The sequence below is a fragment of the Hermetia illucens genome, chromosome 3 (genome assembly GCF_905115235.1).
Source record: "Hermetia illucens chromosome 3, iHerIll2.2.curated.20191125, whole genome shotgun sequence".
Classification (NCBI taxonomy): Eukaryota; Metazoa; Arthropoda; class Insecta; order Diptera; family Stratiomyidae; genus Hermetia; species Hermetia illucens.
This window is the reverse complement of record NC_051851.1, coordinates 11,664,758-11,681,027: the sequence shown is the minus strand read 5'-3', so window position 1 is coordinate 11,681,027 and position 16,270 is coordinate 11,664,758. Positions and strand designations below refer to the sequence as shown.

The 16,270-nt window shown below is 43.1% G+C and overlaps 2 protein-coding genes across 4 annotated transcripts in view; one reads left to right on the top strand and one right to left on the bottom strand.

The window, feature by feature from the left end:
* Positions 1–13,526, bottom strand: part of LOC119650613 (proline-rich extensin-like protein EPR1) — a 183,555-nt gene extending 170,029 nt beyond the window's left edge. For all 3 annotated transcript variants that reach the window (XM_038053494.1, XM_038053495.1, XM_038053496.1), the window contains exon 1: positions 12,708–13,526. In XM_038053494.1, coding sequence (XP_037909422.1) covers positions 12,708–12,747 — 40 coding nt within the window. In that variant the 5' untranslated portion in view covers positions 12,748–13,526. The remainder of the gene's footprint in view (positions 1–12,707) is intronic.
* Positions 1–16,270, top strand: part of LOC119650616 — a 403,920-nt gene that overhangs the window by 189,923 nt on the left and 197,727 nt on the right.

Below are 16,270 nucleotides of genomic sequence, written 5' to 3'. Positions count from 1 at the left end.
TATCAATCTTCCTTCGATTTAGGCAGCTCCCCGCCTCACTCATACTACCGGCCATCCTGAATATTGATCTCCTTGCCTGCATCTGTATGTGCAGATGGAGAGGGGTTAATCCCAGAAGGACCTCCAGGGATGCCGTTGAGCATGTCCTCATTGCCCCACTGATACACACGCAAGCCAGCCTTTGGAGCTGTTGTCGAATGCTCCTTCGATATCCAAAAACGCGCACAGTGCAATTTCTTTTGTTTCTATGGCGTCCCGTAGTACCTCTGTCAGGTGATACAGAGCAGTTTCAGTTGACCTTCCTGCCCGGTAAGCGTGTTGACAGTGATGTAGGGGAGTACGCGTTAGAACGTTAGTTCTAATATAGTTGTCTATGACCTTCTCCACCGTTTTGAGTACGAACGATGTTAGGCAGATTGGTCTGAAAGATTTAGGGTGAAAAGAATCCTTTTTACCCGCTTTCGGAATAAAGACCACTTTTGCCCGTCTCCATGCCCTTGGTATGTAACCTAGTGCTATGCTCCCCCTTACCACCCTCAGAAGAGACTCTAAAATAATTCCTAGGCCTCTCTGGATAAGTTCTGGGAAAATGCCATCTACTCCGAGAGATTTCATTGGTTTAAAAGTTCCCACTGCTCATCTTAGCCTAGCTTCTGAGCATACTTCTTTTGCTAGTTTCCAGCTCTCTTTCCTTCCCCTTTTATTCGTTGTTGGGGTGTCAGGCAGATTGTTGTCGCCTGCCGCCGAGGGGTAGGAACCCGGGAAATGAGTTCTGAGAAGCAGGTGTACCCTGCCCTCCTCATTCTCGGTGAATGTCCCATCTTCCTTTTTTAAGCAGACAGAGGATATTCCCCCGTCTTTGGCTACAGCCTTGTACAGCCTGGTTGCTTCTGTGATCTCTTCAATCCCTATCCCTAATAGTAAACCCTTTATTTTGGGAAGATATTCTAAATTTCTTTCGCCTGAAAAGTTCGGAAAAGCTATTATATTAGATTCACTGTCTTATCTTCGAACGCGTAACCAAATGACCAATTAGGTGCTGTCACTTAGTTCTCCCATTAGAGAGACGCTGTCATCTGAAGAATTTCTTGGCTTTCTTGGAGCGAAAGCTATTCTTGGATATTGAAGGTCTCAAATGAAGCTTGACAAATCGGGCTCATGTTAAAACATAAATTTAGGTTCCCTGTGTGGGGCGTCAAAAATTAGGGATACTTCTCTTAATTTCTCCACTCGGACTGAGGATTAGTTCTGTCATTCGAAATCGCTAATCACATGGCTAGACTCGATGATTCATCTAAAATTAAAGTATCTTGGTCCACTTTACAGAAGCGGTAAAAAGTGACCTCGTCCAAAAAAGGTATGACCAAGATTCTACTTCCTTAAATCAATACGACAATTTCGAAAACTCGCCAGCGATTTCTACTACTTCAAGGTACAATAAATCTCAGTGGTCGCATCTTTTTTCTTATCGGAAGTAATCTTTCACTGATGCTCGCTGCAACGTGATCTGCGGAGAGAAATTATGATAAGATTTCCATCCTCAACGGAATGATGCACATTCATAGTATTTCCAGTAGCAAACCAGGTAAACTAGCGCCGCAAGTATCCAAGCATTTATGACGATTGCTTACCACTACCTAAATGGAATCCCGTTCCGCTAAGAAAGATATGTAAACTGCAATCACTATAATTGGCCAGAAAATAGCTTCATATCAGAATGAAATTTTCCACCATTCACTTTACAATTCATTCATAAATGATCTTTGCAATTTTCTGTAGTGTTCATTGATTATAGATAGAATGAAGTCATTATTGAGGAAAAAAGATATTTATTTAAAAAGATATTCTTGAGAACTTTTGTGTTATTCAGATACAGAAAAAGCAACCGTTTCAGGAAAAAATAGACCAGAAAAGATAGAGCCGAAAAGATAGATGAGATAATCCAAAAACAATACTTCAATAAACCCAGTTCGAAAATCTATCTTATAGATTGAGTTAGCTTAAATCTTCTTCCGTTATTGCTTGTTTGTAGTCTATAAATATTTATATATTTAAATAAACCAAACGAAATACTGACAGACACAATAGACCCCTCTAAACAATGTAATTATGATAACATTTTTGAGCGAGATGATGTTGAAAATCGGGTCTTTCAAAAACCACTGTCCTTCGCATACTTCATAAGCGTTTCTATCTGGATCGAGTCGGCGTAAGATATTTACGGCATGTTTTTCCAATTGTGCAATAACACGGGCAGGTTGAGTGGTTTAAGGAAATTCAAGAGGCTTGCGATGACTCGAAGAAATTTTTCAGTCCAATGTCACTGTCACTATAACGTGAATCTATACCGAAATTGGATCTGTGGACTTATCTAGACGTGATGACGAATAGTTTCAAAAATATTAGATGACATAGTGAATGGCGGTAGTCATGGTTTGATTCTAATTGGGGACGCTAAATTATAAGCGATTTCCATTTGATTTGGGAACTGAAATTCCAAATTTACCAGTTTTGTACACATGAGCAACTACTGATTTAAATTTAGATTAGAATTTAACACGCGCAAATTGGCTTTGTTGAATTGTATCTTAGATATATAAAATAGCCATGAATTTTGGAGTTATTTCCCCCAATTAGTTGAAAGATATTTCGTTCTTCTAATTGACAATTTATTCATTACTTCATTGAGAATGTATCACAGCCTTTTACTTATTGTTATTTCAAGAAATTGTTGATTGATCGTTGACTTAATAAGATTTAAATTAAGGTACTGTCTCAAAAATGTACCGCTCAGGTCGACGGGCGAGACTAGAGAATTGTTGACAAATGTCATCCTTGACTGTCCTGTCAGGCCGTCAGCTGTTTCTACGGCAATTAAGGCGAATTCACAATAGCGATCAGGTTCGCGCCCCCGATATGCCGCCACAGAATTGTTTCATAAAAGCAAGTTTACATGAAATCCCCCACATTGTGGGGACAAAGGAATCTATTCCATATTCAGATTACTTACCTTCTTGCGGAAGTCGAAGAAATTCGATATCTTGAAGATGAAAGATACTTTCTGATGTTACCGTCTGCAACTATTTTAGCTTAAGAATACATAATATTTACTGTACTAAGCTACTTCAAACTTAATGCGACATGTTTTTCGCATGGCTGACTAATTTGTTAAAAGTTACAGCCCATATAGTTAGCATATCAATTATACGGTGAAACACAAGGTTATCTATCTGCATACTGGGAGTATGCAACAAAGAGAAAACCAACTTCGCATAAGTACATAAATAGCGATCAGGGTGTAATTGTAGATAAGTATATTTGCAACGATTCAGTCGGTTTGCTCTTGCTCTGAGATAGCTCATAGAAATGCATTTAATGCAACTCACGGTGGCCATGGGGTTTAGATAGGTTCAAAGTTGTGAATTAGATACAAAAATATTGAAGTTACGAGATTTCAATTTTAAAAAATTCAATTTTATTGAAAGAACGGCTAAATTTTGGCAAGTCTATGTCAAGGAGATAATGATACTATAAAGATTGGCAAAAATATCTGGCACTTTTACGATTACACAAATCGGTCAATAGTTAGTTGCATGTAGCCCAAGCGAAAGCCATGATCACTATACGCTGGTTTGTCTCTGGACTAGCAGTTCGATATATGGTATTTCCCTTAATCGTTCTTTTTCTTCTTTAACCTTCGTTCCTTTCGGTAGTCGGCTCGTCTAGACTGCCACTTGGCCAGAACTTCTCCCGGAACTTGGGCGACCTTTGTGTTGTTTCTCATCACCTTGGCATGCTCAGGCCGGCCTTGCCTAGCAAGTAATGAGCGCAGATGGTGCAACCCTACAATGTGGTTTTCCCACATTCTTCCGGTTCTTCTTTAGAAGTTACATGCTCAGAAATCATATTTAAGGTCGCTGTGTTGCTCCTCCTTACATCACCGTTGAATGCCAGTATAAGAAGTTCCTTATACGCATAGCCGACAAACAGATTATGGAGAACTATGATATTAAGGAGAGGAAGCGAGTCATGGAGAACTACCAAGGGGAGGAAGCGAGGCAAACTGCAAGATGGGATTCTCTTTCACCAAAGTAAAGAACCTGCAAATAAAACCGAAACTGGGATGGCCAGCATTCTTGAGGCGCGCTTTCGACTGCTCGAGCATCCACCTTATCCTTTAGGTGTAGCCATCAACAATGACCACCAGCTTTTCCTCCGGAGTTCGGAAGACACTCAGAGACAGAAAATCGGGGATTATAGCCCGGCAATATTCGCTATAAAAACATTTTCAGCCCCATCAAACAACGTCCTTTTTTAAGGTGTTATGCAAAACAAAACCTTATCAAAATCGGTTTACTGTCTGCCTGTCCTTCCGTCTGTCTGTCTGTCACATCTTATATCTCAGAAACGGTTACTGCTATTAATAGGAAATTTGGTAGAAAACTGCGGCCTGTGAATCTCACTGCATGCAGTGAGTAACTGATTTGTGCCACCCCATCATTACGCCTCCAGCTGAAATCGATGCAGCGGAACAGCGGAGCGCATCTGATACTTTAAAAAAGCTCCCGCGTCTCCCCAAGCGGTTTCAATTTCGACAAGGAGGTCCACATGGGCCCGCCTCGAACGTCGAGCTTGAAGGAGTGCTCACCTCGTTCCTTGCTGGTAGCAGTGGCCTCCGAGGAGCTGAGGCGCGGCAGGATTCGCGACATTCGAAATTTATTTCGAATGTCGCGAATACCAGCGGACAGATGACGTCACCGGCGCTCTCCACTCAGTTCAGACCTCGCTACAAGAGTGAAGAACAGAGTAGGTGACGAGAAACGTCAGATAAAAAAATAATAATAATAAGAAAAAAGACAGTTGGCAGTCATTGTGAGAAGAACGAGTTTTGTGGAGAAAGAAAATAGTTACAGACGGAAATCAGTTTAATTTCTAATATCTCGGAAATATAATAAGAGTACTTTCTTGGAATTGTGTATTGAACTTTGTAAAATACGAAAAATATGTCAGAAACCTATTTCGAAGAATAAAAGCTCTTAAATTTGTCAAAAGGAAAAGAATATAAAGCTCCTAAAGAGCGTCTATCCGAATGAGGACCTGTGAGCACGTCTCGAAGTTCCTGAACGTGTCGACCTCCATTGTTGTGTGTCGGGAAGGTAGTCAGCCGCAGCTTCGAATCCGCAGCATGCCGGAGTCGCCTAACCCTGTCCTGATGTCCATCACGGGGTCGACGGGAAGGCGGAGATTCTCTCCGTACACCATCTCCGCGGGGCTGGCCATGAATTCCTCTCGGTGACCTGTTCAAAGGCCAAGGAGGATGAAAGCCGGAAATTGCGACCACGACGGAGCATCGTGAGCCATTAAGGCGGCCTTTAGCGTCCGGTCCCAACGTTTCAGCATCACATTGGATTGTGAATGGTATACAGTAGTCCTGTGCGGTTTGGAGCCAAGGAGTTTGCTTAACTCCGAGTAAAGACTGCATTCCTTAGTCTGTGATAATTTTGGCTGGTACTTAAACCGCGGGATCCACTCTCGACAGAGGACCTCGATACATGATTGTGCAGTAATATCAGTCAGGGGTACTTCAGGCCACCGCGTAAACCTGCCGATGATTATGGGACAATGTATCTGTGCGGGTCTTGCAATGATGTCTAGATTGATGGTGCGGAAGCACTTAATCGACCTAGGAAATACGCCTGCTTCCTTTCTTATGTGCTTGTTGACTTTGTATTTCTGCCACGCAATGCACTGTCTGGCCCAAGACTTTACGTCGTTTTTCATGGACGACCAGAAGTATTTACTAGTGGCTAACCGGTTCCCCCTCCTGATGGCTGGGTGCGCAAGATCGCGTATTGCGTTAAATACTTCCCTAAGACTGGAATGAATGTCCTAGGAAGATGGGGAAACTCTTTGAACTTTTATTTGGAGTTTGCATCCAGGCTCTGAAATTCTACGTCGATGTTCTGGGCCTCGGCGATTGCGACGGGGACTGTGACCTACGAGATTCGAGACAAAGCGTCTGCAACAACATTGTCTTTTCCAGACTCGTGTTGGATATCAGAAGTAAACTGGCTGATAAAACTCAAGTGCCGAAGTTGGCGAAGGAACGCTAGGTCGGGCTATTATTTAAGCGAGAAAATAAGGGCTTTGTGGCCCGTGAACACGGTAAACGGCCTGCCCTCAAGGGAAAAACAGAACTATTTGATGGAGACGTACGCGGCGTGTAGCTGACGATTGTAGGCGCTGTAGTTATGTTGAGTTCCTTCGAAAAGAAGCTCAACGGTTACCAGATTTGATTCACCCGTTGGTGAAGAGTGGAGCCTACCGCTGTGTCTGAGGCATTGATGAACACAGCGGGGGGTGCATCTGACTGAGGAAATACCAGTAGTGTTCCAGCAACAAGCTGTTGTTTTACTGTCTCAAACGCCTGGACGTCCACAGTAGACCACGCAATCTCGCGGGAGCCTTTGGTTCTGAGTCCAGACAAGTAAGCAGGCAAGAAACGACGATAGAAGATTAACATGCCCAAGAACCTTCGCAAATCCTTCCTGAAAACCAAGCTGTGCTAATGTTGGACGTTCAAAAAAGCAAAAAGAAAAACCAAGAAAAAAGAAGAAACAAAAAGGGCAAGCTGGTGCAGGCCGAGGTCATGGCCGGCCAGCATGCTGAAAAAAACTGTCAAAACGAAACAAAAAGAAACGAAAAACTGGAAGTCGAAGCCAGAGTCTGATTCCAGCTTCTTTTATAAACCTGGTTCATAGAGATCAGTCGCCCGCCACGAGAAGGTCTAATAAAGATTTGTAAGCTTTAATCCAGCTGGGAGCAGCCTTGTGCCTCGACAAATTGTCATACTGGAAGATGATATCATTTGTTTCGCCTACTCCACAGCAGTGACAGCGCGGCGAAGAAACCGGCCCAATCTTGGTGAAGAAAATTTTGCTTTAGGAAAAATTGATCTTCTTATCCTCCGTACTGAGGGGTATTTCCGGGCGCCAGGGCTTCCCAGGAATGTCATGAAAGATTTCAGCAAAGAACTTGCCTTTACCCAAGGAAGTTGGTTTTTATTCTTTGCTCTATTCAGCACGAATGGTGTTGCTCACTGTACATCTTGTATTCGAGAATGCGCAAGTAAGGGGAAAAGGGAGCCCAGCCAATGTGGCTCGTTTAGTGACCTCATTTGCATTTTTTTTTAAAAAATTACCGCTGCGCGGAGAATATCAGGGAATAAGGACCTCTTCAAGCCGAACTATCCTCATTTCATCACGCTCTCGTGCGGCCAGAGGCTTGTTGGTGAGGGCTTTTATGGCTTGGAGAGAATTCGTAATTTTGTCGACCTTTGCGTCACCTGATAGCTTTGTAGCTTGCCAAAGAGCGAGGAGCTCCGCCGGGAGGACTGAAACTGCGGATGTCCTGCAAAGCGAACAGAGCTCTTCGAGGGTTGAATAAACATCGTATCCGGAATTCACGAGGTGAATGGAAGTATCAGTTCTCAGAATTGTGAAATCCAATGCTTTACATTTGTGGGCTTCCTCCTGAAATTGGGAGGCAAGGTTGGTTTTGTCGTAAGAAAATTCCTCCCCATATGGATTTAAAATGGTAAAGTTTTTGGATGTATTGAATGTTCCATTCTATCAGCAACAGTGTTTTCTATGATTGTATGGAATTTATTAAAAACTGCAGTTAACACGTTAAAGGTAACTTAGTTTCCTCTGATGAGACAGTGGAGAGGAAGGTTGAAAATTTTGGCATTCATAATTTCTCTCACCGACAGCAGGGTCCTTCTGGAGGGGGGAGGAGACTCTTTAGCTAGAGTAAAGGCAACGTGATTTATGGGTGGGTCTGCTGAACCCAAGACATTACTCCAGGAAGGCGCCGTGAGTGATGCTATTATATTCTCAAGCAATTTGGGCATAAGGATGTAGTTTATAGTCATTTTTCGGGTGGATACCCCAGCTACCCCCGTCGAGAAATTGAGAACCTTTGCTTTATTTACTTTGTTAGTGATGGAATCAACATGGTCCACCACTGCTAGTGAAGCCAAGATTGTGTTAATGTTTAATCTAAAAACATATGTGCAGCCCTCGAAGTTGGTTAAATCATTCTGAGTCTTCCCTTTTTTTCAAAATCGGGAGCAGTTTAACCTCAGCCCTCCGGAGGGGTCTGTTTGAACCAGATCTCGTTCAGCGTCTTAAGGAAAACCTCGCGTGCCAAAGGATTCAGCCCTGATTTCTTGCGTGTCAGGAGCGGATCACTTTTTGTGCTTAAAAAGGATATGATAAAACTCATCGGTGAAGAAAGGCTGTGTGACAGAGGGAGAACCTTGGAACCGGTGTTGTAACGGTTTTTTCAGGAAATTCAGGAAGTGGAGGCACTTCGTGTCGTTCTAGGCTTGTAGATAGTAGGGTAGGTGTAGCGCCTTGAGTTGATTAATCTGCGCCCAAAAACTATTTGGAGGAGTTACATTGGGAAATGTTCATCCATGTGTTGAAGTGGCAGTGGCATTTTAGGGCAGGGTGACAATTTCGACGGGGACTATGCCATTTGATGGAATCTATTATCCAACAATAGCCGATGAGTGGGTTGTCCCAGAATTGTGAAAATCGTACGCTTTCCGGGAAGATCCTGGAGCGAGATGAGGAGCACATTCCAACGAATCAGCATTTATGGCGAATATGTGATGCGCTTTGTCCGATTTGAGAAATAACGGAACTGGAGTTTAGCTTAAAAAGTCAAAAACAAATCGCTTCGCTATTTGCGAAAATTGACAACTGATCGTTTCCAAAGATGGCCAAAGAGATGCCTTTTTTCTTCAAGTCAAGGTCCCTCAGATAAGCAAAAAGCAAATGGACCCAAAGAAGCTCCCTAGTCACACCCGGTGCAGAAAATGCTCAAGGAACTTTCGGAAATTTTGTATCGTTTAAATGTCAAGAGAAGGCTTCCAGAGGAAGAAGCACGTATCAAAAGCCGACCATACACTATGGTCGGTCATGTCTTCACGTCTGAACTGTAGAAAAAAAAACCAGGCCCGCGGGTTCAACCTGAGGTAAAAACGGTGTATCGTGTTATCCCTTTATTTCAATAAAATACCTACCCCGAACCTCCGAAAAAAGCTCTGGGTTCGGTAAAAATCCCCTCTATACTCCACTTTCTTATCAGACCTGCTTCCTGTAGTCATTTTTGGCATATTGAGATTACAGTCGTGTCTTTTTTAGTTGAGAAGTTGGAAATCTTTGAAAGATACTGGTCTGGACACACTGACATGTGGGATTTTTACCCACTAAAATCACCCCATTGACGTCGGATACCAGTCGACTCAACTGTGAAGGAGTACCTGAATCAAATCAGGGTAATAATCTCGGGCGAGCGCAATGCTGACCACATTGCCTCCTACAGTATACTGTAGTGTACCGTTTCGGTCTTGAATGAAGTGCTCTAACATACTTCAAGGCCCTGATTCAATATGAATTGTTGGGCCAACGACAAGCAGGGAGGGCCCTGCCCCGCGAAACCAGCATAAGGTATTAAATCACGGGGCGGAGTCACCTTTCACCTTTCTTCTATACGCGGTCTACGCGACCGAGCTTTTCTCCTCTTCTCTGCCTTTCGTAGGTTGTTCTGGATAGATACGATCATGGAGTTAAACGTATCTCAATTCGCTTAACATGCTACCATTTTCCGCACCAGATTTTTTGGTAAGAGCACCTCTCCTAGAGTCTCCTCTAGATTCTTCCTTTCTTCCACAAATTTTGGACTGTGGAAGAATTCATACTCTGGGTCCCCTGAGTTTCCATCGCAATTTGGACAGTCGGGTCAAGGCTCCAATTTAAATTTGTGAAGGTATTGGTGATATCCTCCGTGCCTCGTGAAAAACTGGGTGAAACTATAATTAATCTCATCATGTCGTTTCTCCAACCACTCCTTGATGGCAGGAATGAGCCTGTGAGTCCACCGACCCTTTCCCCAAGCGTTCCCACCGCTTTTGTCATCTATTTATGAATCTCTTCCTTTCAGCGTTCTTCACCTGCGATAAAGAAGGGATTGGTTTCACATTGTATATGTTCGCCATCTCATCTGCCAAGATGTCAATCGCCATCATTCCAGAGAAGAGGAATGCTGCATCATCTGAGATAATCCTGAAGGCAGAGCATACCCTCAAGGCTGTCCTTCCGCAAACTGTATTCAGTTTGTCAGCGTTAACTGACATCCGCAGTGCCTCTCTCCAAACTGGGGTCGCATAGAGCATTATTGAGGTCACCATCCTGGCTATAAGTAGCCTAGAGGTATACTGTGGCCCTCCCACCTTGAGCATCATCCTTGCCAGGGCCATACTTGCAGTGGATGATTTGTCGCAAACGTATTGTCTATAACCGAGCTTCCTATTTATCACCACCCAAAATATTTTATGGTCGGCTTGGAAGTGATGATATGATTTCCGATTCTAATACAGGCGTAATTTTTCTTCCGGCGCTTGGTGATGAGAGGACCAGAGCTATTTAGCCAACTTTTAATCGCACTGATTGCCTTATCTGAGTATAATTCAGCATCTTCGAGATGCTTCGCGACAGCAACCGGTGCTATGTCATCAGCGTAACGCACCACTGTACGGGGAGGGGGGCGGGGGGTGGGGATTAAATACATTGTTGTGCATGATGTTCTACAGTAGTGGGCCCAATATGGAGCCCTACGGGACATCCGCGGGAACAACGTACTCCTGGGGACCGTCATCGATGTCCTACCAGACCGTCCTTTCAGTTAAATAACTAACGACGATAACAGCGAGATAGGTGGGAATATTAACCTCCGCTGGGGATTTCCGTATTAGATTCCAATTGGCCGAATTGGTTACTACCACGCAACATTTGCTGGTACTACCCTTTCCGTGACTTGCATCTTCGGCCAAACCAGTAACCAATTTGATGGCATCAATGGTTGACCTGGCTTTGCGGAACCCATACTGTCGATCTGAAAAACCGCCTTGGCTCTCAACCACCGGGAGTAATTTATTATAGATTAACAGTTCTAACATTTTACCCGCAGTGTCCAAAAGACATATGGGTCGGTATGAGGATGGTTCACCTGGAGGTTGACCAGCAATAGACGCTTCCATGATACAGGAAATATTCCCTCGGACATGCACGCTTCAAACAATTCAGCGGGCATGTCCGGTGTGAATTTCACGGTAAGCCTAAGGACCTTATTCGGTACTCCGTCCAGGTCGGGTGCTTTACGTCTCTTATTCTACCGCAGATCTCTAGCAGCTCGTCTCTGGTGACTGGCGGAATTCCCGTTTCATTCAGGGGTGGTTGGAATTTGTCGATGCCCTCCTCTTGCTGAGGGATTATTTTCAGTAAGAGGATAAGACACGTGATCTGCGGAGAAGAACGGCCTCTGAATCGTCCCAGCAATTTCCCATGGGTTTACGTCCGCTTCTGAGCAGAGCTCCTGAAGCATTTCCTCTTGCTTCGCTGGATGGTCAGCTTAAGTGTTTTGTGGGCTGCCTTATAATCGCACTCTTTTTGCCCCTGATTGACTCTATCTACCGGTCTTTGAGCCGTGCTTCTGGCAGACTGATTGAAGGCTGGCCAGTGCTCCATTCGACCAACAGTTTGGTCTTCTACTGGAGGATGAGCACCTCCTTGCATTGGGCCACATGGGCGGTTCTTTTCGTAGAGGCGCCTGGTTTATCAGCCTGATCTAACCACACCTCTATGAAGGTCTGTTCATCCAAAGCTTTTACAGACCAAACTGAAATCTTTCTCGGTTTCGGGTATGATGGGTCTTTGCCCTGTGGCTCGAGACATGCCTTAAAGAAGATTGTCTTGTGATTACTCTGGGTGTAGCGTTCGCTGATGCACGGAGACATACCACAGACCAGCGCAGGGTTGACAAAGGTCAGGTCTACACCCGAATCTGACCCCCTTTCTGAAAAGTGTTTACAGCACAACAGACCCATGGGACTGTATATTGCAATCTTTGATCATTCCTGTTTGTGGGCGATGTATCTTTGTCTATTCACTATGCATAATTTAATATGTCTCCTGATTGTCAATTATATAAAAATCTCGGCCTATTTTCATTCATTAATATAAACGATTCAGAAGAAAGTTACAGATATTTCTGGTCAGTCTCCAGACGTCCATCTTATACAGTTATCTAGAAAGATAACCCACTCATGATATCACAATAAAACCTACCAATTAACATATTAGCAGACCTAATTTTCGCCGTCTATTTGCATCTTTAGATCGTCCATTCACTTTCCGAATTGTTCAATCTACGAAAGGCGGTCATCCGCTAGAATTATACACATATGCACGTAATACGTGCATTATCTATGCATGATAACGTCATATCTAATTCATTATTCAGATTTAAAGAATAAAAGTAACAAAAACAAAAAAAAAATTAAAAGTGTGGAATGCCAGCCTGGAATATTCATATACAGGTTACCCAGCTGCGTGTAATCTTTTCACTTTTCCTCGTATTGTCAGATGATGAGATAGTTTGGACTATGCGTATCTTTTGTTAAGATTGTTTGCATTGTAAGATATTGAAATTGAGTCCGAGTAGTCCTAACAAGTGAGTGAGATCCAGATTGAGATGTTGCTTTCGAATGACGGATTGCTGGTCTCAATTTGGAGAAAATTATGATTTTTTTTTTATCTTTATGCGGTTTTTAGATTTGTATCTAGAATTTTAGCACTTACCGTAAAAAATCGTTAAAATCCAAGTAATAGATTTTGCCATGGTTAATTGTTGATTTTTATCCAAAAATGTCGGTTTTTTTGGGAACTTAGAACTTGAATTTTAAATTTCACTGGAAAATGTGCTATCAGCACGCTTCTATGGGGGTGACAGAAGAAGCGTAAATAACGATCAAGGTAGGTTATTTGTTAGCTACTCCACTATTAGGTTGAAAGGGGTTTTAAGATTAGAATTATCTGTTCAATATAAAAGACCAAAAATCACTGTCATTTTAATTTTTTTTTTTATTAAAATCGGTTTGAAATTCGTTTAGTATTCTGACTCGTATCTATGACGCATGCTGCATCTAGTGCATTCCATCTTACTGCGGAAACCAACTACGGAAGGTAGAACTATACCGAAAGAATGATTGCCGACTAAGTCGGACCAACACAAAGCACTCGAAATGGGATCAATTTTTAATACGTTTCACACCAAATTTTCCAAAATGAACTGGTAATAAATTTTGGGTCGGAACAATATACGCGTATCTTTAAATTCAGGATTATTTTCAACTCAGAATAATCTACAAGTGCAATGCGGTACTCTCGATTAAATTTCCAATTCGCGACCATGCATATGTTGCTTCGATATCTTTCTGCAACATACTGAACTGACCACTATCTTGTCGGTCTTAACTATCTCGTCGAGATTTCAACTGAAACTATAACTTTTCTTCGGCACCTAACAGCACATAAAAGAAGAAAATAAAGTCAGCCAGAGCTAATGGAATAAATATATTGGGGCAATATAAGCAACAGAAACATGAAAGTCTTTTTGAATGGCTCGCTGCCTCTGCTACTTCTCAGCCCCAGACGCTATTTCATCGTAGCTGGAAATCTCTAGGTCGAATTCAAATTCAACGAACCGTTAACTGTTTTTGTACCTGTTGTCTTGCTGTTTACCTTAACAGATCAAATGTGCAACCTCAAGATATGCATGCTTTTGCTTGGCAATCTGATTTGCAGTGTTTCGGGGTACCAAGCCTCACGTGAAGCCAATTTGGCAAACTGTATCTCCTGCGTGAAGCTCTTCCCAAGATAGCCAACTTGCATTGTTTGTCTACCAACATCCCATTGTCATGAAGCAGCTCTCTACCTCGTTACTATCAATGTTGTTTACAGATTTATCTTCTTTCCTCACGAAAGATACTCCCCCAGCCTCCGAGACAGTTTCTCCATTCCAAGACGCTGTTACTAACATTGAGTCTGCAGACTTCCATTGAGATCACTCGAAGAAAACTTCCAGCACTCTCTTGGAACCCTCCCCTGCGGAACTTTCGTTAAATTTTACCTCGTGCTGAACTTGCTCTCAACGCTAGTTATCTTTTTTTCTTGGTTACCGCTTTGCTTGTATCTTAGACGCATGCCATACCTTCCGACAGTTTGTGGTAGGTCAAGCTGTAAAAATAACGAATGCAAATTCAATCGAGGTTGGGTAGTTATAAATAAAGATATCCGGTGTTTTTCTGTATCTGAAGGTATCTTCATTTTCGACCGATATCTAAACAGATGCAATGAATATTTAATGGGATCTTATTTTTTGGCCCTTTGGTTTGAACTTGGTCGAATATTTGATGAGGTGAATTGAATGGGTTATTGACATTGGAAATATTTTGTTGATACGTATCATTGTAGGTTGTTAATTAAAGAAGGTGGAAATTAGGTTTTTGTTATTTCAATCTTTTTATTTAAAATTTATATCTTGAATTTTCATAGAAGCAATTGTAATCAAGTATGTATGGAACTATGTCAGTGGAAAATTTGAAAATGTTGATACGTCTTACACATGGCACTGAAAAACAAACGGGTTAAAATGTCGGTAAGTCGTTTCGCAGCATAGCAGTATAGTCAGAGCCGTAGGGATAAAATTTCGGGCCTGCTCCTTATTATTCCTTCCCTCATGAATTCTCTATTCCGAATCCGTGAACTCCGAGTCTGGGGGGATTTTTTTGGTTTGGTTCGGTGAATGCGCTTACGCACACTGTGTTAAACCCCCGGGACGGTATACCGTCGGACCACCGACTAAACACCTCGGACTACCGACTAAACATCCCCCCATCATAGCCTGGAACTAATTCTCATATTACTTCGGGCTAGCCCTCCCGTTCTCTTGCGTTAGGGAGCCCTTAAGTCGGAATTCTTTTCATCGACGGGAGGGAAGAGAAGCGAACTTGTTAGGTCAAGGCATCCAGCTCCTCCATCGGTCAAGCTCTATCTTGTTCATAACTAGGCCAACACGAATGTAATGCCCAACACAGGTCTATCTTTGTTTTTTTTTTAAGGAGGCGGAAATTTTCAAAAGACTCTGACTTGGCCACGCCAGGATGTGAGATTTTTACCCGCTAAAACCACCCCGACTCCCCCCCTCCCCGGGGAACCAACCACCTTTAGGTATCACATCACGGGGCTGAGTTAGCTTAATTTAGCTAGGTCTCCTTCTGTCTACCCGCCGGGTTCATAACCGCACCTTCCTCACTTCTGCTTTTCGCAATTTATCCTGGATTACTGCGATCATGGAATTGATCGCATCCCAGTCTTCCTGACAGGCTACCATTCTCTGGACTAAATTTTGCTCTAGGTTCCTCCTTTCTTGCACGAACCTAGGACACTGGAAGAATACGCGCGTTGGGTCCTCTGGGACCCTGTCGCAGTTTGGACAATTAGGCGAGGTGTCCAATTTAAACCTGTATAGGTATTGGCGGTATCCTCCATGGTCGGTGAGAAACTGGGTGAGATTATAATTGATCTCCCCATGCTTTCTCTCCAGCCACACTCCACGGAAGGGATCAACCTGTAAGTCAAACGACCCTTTTCTGATTGGTCCCATCGCTGTTGCCATCTGCTTAAAGATCTCTTCCTTTCGGCTTTTTTCACCCGAGATAAGGGATAGTTGAGTGGTTAGAGCGCAAGGCTGTCGTACGGAAGGTCGCGGTTCAAATCTCACTGGTGGCAGAGGGATTTATTATTGTGAGTGGATGTCGGATAACAATCGACTCAGCTGTGAATGAGTATCTGAGTTAAATTAATAATCTCGGGCGAGCGCAATGCTGACCACATTGCCTCCTAGTGTACCGTTACGGTCTTGAATGAAGTACTCCAACACACTTCAAGGCCCTGATCCAACATGGATTGTTGCGCCAACGATTATTATTATTATTATAAGGGAGAGACGGACCTGGTGTTATAAATGTTCATCATTTCGGTTGCCAGGATGTCAAACGGCATCGTTCCGGAGATGAGGAACGCTGCATACCGTCTTAGGCGATGCACGCAGAACACACCCTTAAGGATTTTCTTCTGTAAACCGTACTCAGTCTATGTGTATTGCCAAAAACTTGCAGTGCTTTTCCCTAAATTGGGACTGCATACAGCATAATAGAACTCACCACCCTGGCTGTGAGCAACCTGCAAGTATGCCGCGGGCCTTCTACGTTCGGCATCATCCTTGCCAGAGCAATATTCGTGGTGGAGGCTCTTTTACAAGTATGCTCTATGTGCTGCTTAAAATTAAGTCCTCCGTCTAT